This window comes from Hyposmocoma kahamanoa, unplaced genomic scaffold (assembly GCF_003589595.1).
Source record: "Hyposmocoma kahamanoa isolate Upper Pololo Valley unplaced genomic scaffold, ASM358959v1 97500, whole genome shotgun sequence".
Lineage (NCBI taxonomy): Eukaryota > Metazoa > Arthropoda > Insecta > Lepidoptera > Cosmopterigidae > Hyposmocoma > Hyposmocoma kahamanoa.
Window position 1 is genome coordinate 2062 of NW_020655379.1, and position 10085 is coordinate 12146.

Sequence of the window (10085 nt, forward strand, 5' to 3'; positions counted from 1 at the left end):
TAGTAGGTAATAATAATGCATTTTGTATTCACAATTACAATGGCATTTGCCTTAAAAAGGAACCATATAAGACTTAAAAAACTTACATACAATATAAAAGAGCGAAAATAGAATAAGGTCAGCATGGGTAAGTGTGACATACTTTTTACGAAGTTTATTCGTATAAGATTTTGAACATCAAAATCAAACCATTTAAGTTCGGTGGAAAACCTTTTAAAAGACAATTAAAAAGCCACTTTATTGGTGCTTAGAACAAAATAAAAGATTCTTGACCTGGTTTACACTCTTTATAATCTCAGTACAGAGTACTAAAAAAACCAACCTCAAAAATACATGGAGAAAAACGCCTTGAATGGGAGAATAGCAAAATCAATCATTCAAATAATTGCTCCTTATGGTAAAATTTAGGCGCTATTTATAAAAATGAATCTTCATGCGTGAACAGCCACCCTTAGAGGTGGATGATTTTCTTCTTCTTTCTAACAAAAAAAAGAATCATGAAAATCGACATACATATACGTACGACATGCACTAAAGTTAAAACGAGATTTAGTCACAGTGACACTTTCTGACTGTTCTCTTCTTACTTGAAACGCTAATTTCAAATATTATCAGTAATTTTATCAAAAACAATATTGTTTTAAACTAATCATCGGTAATTACTAAAATAATAAATTAATGTTTACCACCTCTGACTTGGGGCAAGTGTGACATATAGACACACTACCTCAACTAAAGTAGGCACGATTCCTTCCTTACCTTACCTTATTTATAAGTTATCATATTCCGACCCCCTACACTCGGAGTCTCTAAATAGATGAACTAGGTAAAAACAATAATTATTAGTATAATAAAAAAAAAGGTAAAAACCTATAAAACCATACCAAAATCGTGGATGCATTACAAAACTAGCTTAAAAAAAGTAGGTTACACACCACTACGTCGTTAAATATCGATTAAATGGTACCAACAAAGCGTGCAATAAAATCGAAAGACAAAAAGTAAATGAAAGGGACTCATAGAAAAGTAGGACCAGACTAATAATGACTGTAATACAATTTTCGAATTGACAAATTGTCGTAATAAAACTCTTCCAGAAGTTTGCATGCTGATTATTATCGATATGAAATCAAAGATCTAACCATGAATGTAGATTGCACCAATTTAACTTATGTAGCTATATTGGATTTTGGACTAACTTATTACTTTATTAGGTACCTACTGGAAAAAAATATATAAACGTGACAAAAACCATAATAACTTTAAAAAACCGGAAAGTCCAACATTCATATTAATAAACATTGAGTAAAATAAGCATTTAAAGCCAATATGTTTCTGGGCCGGGGGCTAATGCATATGAAATTGTAGTTTTTTTTACTTTCCTTTTACTCATCTACATTTCTTTTATTATTAGTCACAAATAACTCGGCAATAGCGAACAAGACCGCTTTTCCGGCTAATTCTACTCGGTCGTTATTTATTTTGCACTGAAGTGTACCACCACGTCGTGAAGCTTGACGAGCGATAATTTTGTCTTTCTTTAATTTTTGTGCCCAAAGAGGTGCAATGTGACAATGCCCCGATCCACAGACTGGGTCTTCGGGAATGTTGAATTTAGGAGCGAAACTTCTGCTAACACAATCAAAAACAGCACTTGGAGCTGTCACGTGCAGCAGCATGCCAGGCAGTTCTTTCGTTTTTTGTAAGTCTGGTGTAGCAGACTCAACTTGCTCTTCATTTTGTAGTACACAAACCAAATCACGGCCCATCCAAGCTTCCAGAGGGCGAAAACCGATGGCTTTTTCCATGTCTTTAGTAACTTCTATAGATATTAAAGAATAGCTTGGAAATTGTATCTCGTATAAATCCTGATTTTTCTTGACAATTAATTCGCCGCTCAATGTTTGAAACGTAATATTATTCAACGTTTTATCCACATAGTTCATTATTACAAAAGCGGTAGCAAGTGTGGCATGACCACATAAATCGATTTCTCCACCTGGAGTGAACCACCGTAAACGGTAGCCATTTCCTTCTTTGACAGTAAAGGCTGTTTCAGAAAGATTGTTTTCTTGCGCTATTTTCAGCATGAGGTCATCTTCAATCCACTGGTCCAGTACACAAATTGCTGCAGGGTTTCCTTCGAATAGTTGTTCAGCAAACGCATCTACGATATATTGTATCATTTTTAAACACCACTCGTTTCTCAATTAATTGCGTCTATTTCACAAGTATAGTGATAACAAACTGACAGCCATTATCAGTAATTTCACGTTTGTTATCTACATATATAAAAAATCGGCTCTAAACGATCCCATTGAACACCCAATGCAAATAGCTCATATATTCTTAAATATCTCATATATCGCACACTGGGAATGACAGTGATATAATGCTTTTTTTTATTTTGAGCAGGTAATGAGCAATTCAAGTTCTGAAAATTGTGATAATTGCAATTCGTTACTCAACGAAGATTTTGAATGCGGTTTTCAACTAAACTCAAAGGGAACCCGCATAGTTTTAGAAGTATTATACAAATTTTCACCTACCAACATAAAATAAAGGTATTTTTGAGATTTATTTTTTATTATTATTTTGTTTAGTATCACTCACTATTCATCATAATCTTTTCATGTAAATTAACAGTTTTTATTATGCATTCTAATTATGCCATGAAATTTAAATTTAAACTTCGAAAATAAAAGGATAAATAACTCTAACTTATCCACTAACCAGCGTAGATTAGGGGGTCTACTCTCGATCTCCGTCCGAAACATTTACTGCCAAATAAGCAATACTTGACCAAATAAAAAGACGCGTGATGCGAATGAAGCTTCATACCGGATACTTGTCTTTTAATTTTGTCGAATATTACTTATTTGACAGTAATTGTTTCGGACGGATGGCGGACAGAGATCTAGAGTAGCCCTGGCTCAGGAATCCTATACTATATTAGTCTTAATGCAAAACACGACTCTTAAACGACATTATGCAAAAAATTACGATGTCCTTCACTGAGTTACTAGTAAATTGTTTCACAACTCAGCGATCTCTGTCACTACCAAAAATATGTCAGTATCGCGCTCTGTTCCCCTTATACGGCATAACGTCATTAAGTCATGTAGCAAATTCTAGGCAAACAACGTACACGGGGATTCTTGCATTATAAAGTTTGTACTCTCAAAACCAAGATGACGTTAAAAATAAAAAGATATAGTTTTTTCTATAGTGACGTTATCACTCTCACTCTGCGATATATTGTATTTACGAGTGATTTTCGCAGCTGTGATTTTTGCGCGGCGTGGTTGAAAGTCGTAGTATTACTTGCCAAAATAGATATGTAATATTTTTTTCGCCTCACTAGCTCGGAAAGGCTTTCTTTCTCATTATAAATCTGCGCGCAAAAGCCACATATGTGTGGATAGACCTTTAGACTATTTTGTTTTTCCATCCTTTACGGCAAAAGCGATTTTTGCACGCTAGCGCGGAATGTATTTGAAATTCGTACTTTTTTTCTTATTTCTCGTGGCTTTTCGCGGTAAGCGTTTTACCACTTACAAGTGTTTTGACTGCATTGACTGACTGACTTGTTTTTAAAACGGGGAAACTTGTTTAATATCATGGAATGTAATTTGGAAACAGGATTTGAAAGTTGGAGAATAAGTGAAATAGGGGATGAGGCGAGGAATTATTTGATGTAAATAAATAAATGGTATAGGTACCTAAATATAGAATAAATATTATATTAATACAGCCATACTTCAGCAGTTTTTATAGTATTTTCTAAAATAAATTTAGATAAATAAGTATATTATAGATAAGTTATGGGCAACAACAAAAGATGGATGGAAGTCGGAAGAGGCACATGGGGTTGGATAACGAGGTCTACTCTCGTCCTTCGTCTGACGTCCGTCCGAAAAAATAACTGTCAAATAAGTAATATTCGACCAAATTAAAAGTCAACGTCAAGTTTGAAGCTTCACTCGCATCATGCGTCTTTTTATTTGGTCGAGTATTACTTATTTGACGGTTATTTTTTCGGACGGAGAATGAGAGTAGACCCCAAGATATTGGATAAGAGAAAAACAATCAAATTTTGGGCAATTTAAAAAAGTGTCGTTTAAATCGCCAACTTTACCGCAGTCACACACATCGTCAACAATTATATTGAGGTGAGGTGACCGGGAGTACATACGTGACCTAATCTCATACGAGTCAATATGCTTGTTGCCACTCTGTTCAGTTTTAGTTAGAGAACCACGATTTCACTGGTATTGATGGTTGGATATTGCTATAAAATCTACTTTGAACCGAGAGCTCTCCGTCCATGCTATAGCCCAATTATTTCTAAGAAATATCTTGGGAAGTGTGACCGCGTCATGGTTATAAATCTTATAATGAGCCATGTCCCCCCCTTCAATACGTACATACATTTCAATAGTAACTTTCTTGTGTTAATAATTGCCGGAGAGATAAGTTTGGATTTAAACGGCTATCTTACAAGGACAAATCCGAAAATAGTACGGTCTTTTTTAATTTAGCCAATAGAATGTACTCAACGGATTTGTATAATCCGAAACATTCCCCAGTGACAACAGAACTCTTATTTTCTGTGCAATATTATATTGGGAACGATAAACCCCAACTTCACCATTAGTGTTTAGAAGCATCGCTATAAATGTGCAAAAATCGCTTTTGCCGTAAAAAAAAAAATGTGATGCCAAGTTTGGCATTTTGTGTCTGTAACAAAGTTAAAAAAATGTGTAGTTTCGACTGTTTCTTTGTTAACTCCTAAAGACAAACGAACGTCAGGGGTCAATATTAAAGCATCATAATTTACGTGGGGCGCACTACAAGTTTTCAGAATGAATAAGAAAAAAATACTATAAATGGTCAGAATTAAATTTATTGTTTCTCAAAATATTCTCCGTTAGCGTTAATACACTTTTTCATACGATTGAACCAATTTTGAAAACATTTATGCCACTCTTCCGTGACAATCTCCGAAACACATTTTTCATACTCTTCGACAGCCTCTTCAGGTAATGAAAATCGTTGACCGCGTAACTGGTTCTTAATTTTTGGAAATAAATAAAAGTCACAAGGTGCCAGGTCGGGATTGTACGCGGTATACATAAGGCCAACGTTGTTCACCTTCAAAAATTCATTTGTCTGTCTGGCCGTGTGAGAACTGGCATTATCGTGGTGCAATATGATACGGCGTTTACGGTTATTTTTACAGAGTTTGTCAATAACTTCCGGTAAACAAATGATCGTGTACCAATCACTATTCACGGTACAACTATTCTCCAAAGCAACAGTAGCCACGGGTCCAGTTTTATTAAAAAAGAAGCAATCATCCGCTTAGAGGCACTTTTAACGCGCGCCAATTTGGTTGGTTTCGGCTCATCTCGAAAAACCCATACGCTCGATCGCTGCTTTGTTTTGCGATCGGAACTATAAATTCACCTGTTACTGTGTCTCACGCCAAATTTGACGCCCCTTCATTGAATCTGGTAAGCATGGCATTGCACCAAGTGACGCGATCCGTTTTTTGAGCCTCAGTCAAATTGTGTGAGATCCACCTCTCGGCACAGCTTTTTCACACCCAAATGTTTGTGTAGTATTGATTATATTTGACTCATGCCTATGCCTAAAGATGCCCGAATCTCTTGGTGTGTAACATGCCTGTCTGTTTTGATCATACGGCGCACAACATTTCTGTTGATCACAGCAGTGGACGGGCAACCATCACGAAATTGGTCACTGAGATTCACACGACCGCGTTTGAATTCTGCAAACCAGCTATAAATAGTCGTCTTGCATGGTGCTTCATCGCCAAAAGCCGAGCGAAGCTCCGCTGAGCTGTTAAATAACACTTAAAGTCGTAGAAAACTATACTACGAAAATTTTCACGAGTTAAATCTATGGTTAAATCCATGGTGATGTAGACAACCAATTTCTAAAATGACGCCACAATGTAAAATCAAGTGACAGTTATATGAAACAAACTGTATTCTACAGCCAAAGAGTTCCATTTTCAAATGTTGTAATTACTTTTTAAACATTGTTTATGTAAGTGGCCAGTTTCGGAAACTTATAGTGCGCTCTAACTAAACTTATAGTGTAACACAGAAGATAGGAAGATTTACTGATGTGTGAATTGGTGCGTGAATAGATAAATACTTATGGAAACTGATAACAAAACATAGAAGGGATTTATGAGTCCAATAAGAAGGGGACGATTCCACAGATAAACAGTCTAGTCTAGATAATGAAGGGTGCTTAGTTAGCTGCAAGCATCGGCAAACATACTTATCCGATAGAAACTGTCTTCTTAAGTGGAGTGGTGGTTCAATCCCCTACCTGCATAGCATAAATGTTACCTAGACTTTCTAAATATTTAAATGAGACATTCAAAGAGTAAGATGCTGCCTGTATAGATTTGTGGCGTATAAAAGGAGATCGTCAGAATACTGTAGAACTTTAACATTTATAGGAAGCGACGCTTCTAAGTGATATGTGTATATATTGTACAGTAGAGGGCTGAGAACAGATCCTTGTGGCAAGCCTCTCCATACCACACGGGATAACTTGGTGCAATCGTGTAACTGTAAATTAATGAATCTTTCAGAAAGCAAATTGATAATGAACCTAGAAAGAATAGATGGGACGTCTAACATTTGTAGTTTTCTTTGGAGAGTTGAAATTATAACGTTGTCATAGGCGGCACTGATATCTAGAAAAGCGAATATAACTGATTCATTTAATGTAAAAGCTAAACTAATATCTGTAATAAATACACTAATGTTATCGGATGTACTTTTCTCCTTTCTGAAACCAAATTGATTTCTTGAGAGCAAGTATGGCTTTCTATAAACCATTCTAATCGGTTTTTTACAGTGTTCAGCAAGTTTTGCTAACACAGATGACAGCTATGGGGCGATAGGAAGTAACTTCAGTAGATGACTTGCCAGGTTTCAAAATAGGGACCAGAGATCATTGCGGAGTTTACAATATCAAGAAAATAAGCCAAAGTCTCCTCACTACTGTTAACTAAAAATGAATAAGGAATTCCATCATCACCAGGAGATGAATCCTTAGTATAAGAAAGTATACCTTTTAATTCGTTAATCGAAAACAGTGTATTTAAACCAGATCCATTCATAACGATAGGGTTAGTAAGAGAGCATTGAAATGATTCTGGTACTGAAGAACGAGCCAGTTTGCCCATGAATTGGTTGGCTAATTCGGGTGGCATCTGTTGTCTCGAGGAACTATTGAAAGCACTTCTAAATCTTTTTATATTTTGCTAAACAATGGAAGCGTTAACGTCTGGACAAATAGACACACAGAATCGTCTCCATTCTTCAAATTTCTTATTTTTCAAGAGTTTCCGGACGCATTGCAGGATTGCAGGATGGCTTGCACTATTCATAATCCTGCATTACGCGGTGGACGGCAAGGCAGACTGCAATGCAGCCTTTTAGTCAACATGTTCGTAATTTTGTATGGAATGGATAGTTTGGCCTTTATTTTAACTGCATTTTACTTGAAAAAATGTTTACATCATGGATGGATACCAATTAATTGCTTGTTTGTGTCTCATGCTCATGTTATGTCGGTCCGGTTTAACGTTAGGTGATGTTGTGAAGTTTTATTCTTTGCGCATCGATAAAAGAAAGTAAAATATAGTCATATTAAATCAATTTTCATAATTTTAATAAAGCACTCGAATAAATCGTTTTACAATCCAATAAGACCATCCGTATATTTAACGTTACCATGAACATTGAATGCGAATACTATGTTACATGTTTGCCAATGAATGGGGTACTTTATTTAATATGCCTTTAACTGACTTTGACCACGGTCTTGTATTTTAAACCGACCGCGCACTAAGTAACAAAACCATAGATACAGAAGTCGGATCCGACCATCAGACACGAAATCGGACGTGTATTGCCGCACTTAATTTCACAAAAGTCTGACAACACTGTTGTATGATCTATGGTATTATCTTTCTAATTTGTGCAACTTTGCAAAGTACATACTTTTGCATAATTATAAAAAAAAGCTGCAAGTGGTTTGTGTGTATCAATTAATTTCTTAGAGGATGGAAAAAAATAAAAGAAAGGAGCTGCCCTAAGTACAGAATCAACGTGCATATTACCAAAATTTGAAAGTTACAAATGGCGGATTTCTTTAGTGTTGTACCATAATCTATCGATAAGCCATTATCGACATGCAAATGTATGGCTCGAATTTTTGTTTCTTTAGTTTACTGTAACCAAAGTATGCCTAAACAAACACAAGTCTGATAATTTAATCTCGAGTGGTATATTATTATAAATGTCAACACACATTTTTAAACTTCAAAAAAAAATTTATTTTCAACATTACAACTGGTAACTTATTTAGTAAAAGTCACCAAACTGCTGTGCAGTTTGTTGGCGACATGCGCATTCTTGCTTAATTATACCTACTTTACTTGGATTTAACATTACGTAGTATTAATTGTACTTACTAAATAAAATATAAAAATTACTTTAAGAGGTACGCCTTTAACCTACATTTTAGTACATATTTACATAACGTCTTTTAACTAACCGTCAAGTACAAGTCTATTCAGGTTTCTGCGGATTCTAGTATTCCCGTTAATTCCCGGGCTTTCTTAAGCAAATGAATCTATCAAGCAATTTTAACACAGAAATAATGGAAGTAGTTGTAAAAATCAATTATCGGAAATCAACAATTATCATGAACTCTATACACGTTGGCGCTCGCCTTCACTCGGTCAGCTAGGCGAGTGACACCGAACAAGGCAAGGCAAGGCAAATAGGCTGTCTATACGTTGGTATGTTGTCATTGTATTGCAGGCTTTAAAAAAATAGTCATTTTTAATAGTTAGAGTTGTCATTGGGAAAAATCAGAAACGAGTGGATAATTTTGTTTTCAGGAACTGAGAATAGCTAGTAAATGAGTCTTGTTTAATCTAAATTGAACATAAAATTATTTACCAATAAACCTAATGATGGAATAGCATTGTCATGTAATCTAGTTACATTTAAAGTTCTGTTAAAATTTGACTCTTCAAAATGAAGCGAACAAATGAAGATGGTCTTTGATCCAACGTTTATATTCGGTAGTCCTATGATTTCCAACCATTCTTTCTTCCTTTTTTCATTTGTAGGAAAACTTGAAATAATAATAATAAAACAATAAAAATCTCATAGTGAATTGTTTTAATAACAGAATATCGATAATATGTATGCTTACAAGATCAACACTATCTCAAAATAATCGTTAACAACAATCATCAAAATATACAAACAAACAGGCAATCTAAAGTAACAAAAGCAAAATTTGGCAAGATTTATAAATAAACTACTTAAATAAGTCTAATTACATAAAATATTCGGGCTATTGTGTGATTTATAGACAAAAAAATAACACATGCCTGTGCAATGTAACATTCGATTGATTTGCAGTTTTTCTAAAGCCGCATCCTTTAATGCTGCAGCGTCGCATTTTTATTAATACCTAATTATTCTCACTGTCAATATTTTTGTCCAATTTAAATATAATACATGTGAATAATTCAATAATACATTTGGAAAAACATTTGTTTTGACATTTGATGTACTTCCCTTTGACAACGGTATCATGTACCTCATGTACTTGAAATGGCCACGGTTGGCATTTAAAATGACGTTACGAATTTTCGATTCCCGTGTTTGACACAGACCAATGTAATGCTATCTCTTTTGGCTTAAGACGGCACGTAATAGTTAAACAAAGACAATAATATGTTTATGTTTTCGACGTCGAAATGCATCATATACATATAACGTCTGATTTATATATGTCAACGTAACATGTCCTTTAGTTTCCATAGTCTAAGATTAATTTGTTGTGACTTGTGAACGAACCGCTAGCGAGATTGTTTTGGAAATTGGAATTTATGTGAACTCGATACTCGATACTCGATACGGAATCTATAGAGGGCATTGTCAATAATACGCAAAAATGCGAGTGCAAACATATAAAATAAATATATAAGTGCGAGTTTTGTTTCATGAATA

At 34.9% G+C, this 10085-nt stretch overlaps 1 protein-coding gene across 1 annotated transcript; it reads right to left on the bottom strand.

The window, feature by feature from the left end:
- Positions 1 to 412: 412 nt before the first annotated feature.
- On the bottom strand, positions 413 to 2186 carry LOC113238683 (uncharacterized isomerase PA2770-like). The gene has a single exon (XM_026475519.1). The coding sequence runs from the start codon at positions 2184 to 2186 to the stop codon at positions 1386 to 1388; it is 801 nt and encodes a 266-aa protein (XP_026331304.1). The 3' UTR covers positions 413 to 1385.
- Between the last annotated feature and the right edge of the window lie 7899 nt (positions 2187 to 10085).

Coding starts and splice junctions, on each gene's coding strand:
- LOC113238683 (XM_026475519.1), bottom strand. CDS start 2,186: ATGATACAATATATCGTAGATGCGTTTGCTGAACAACTATTCGAAGGA.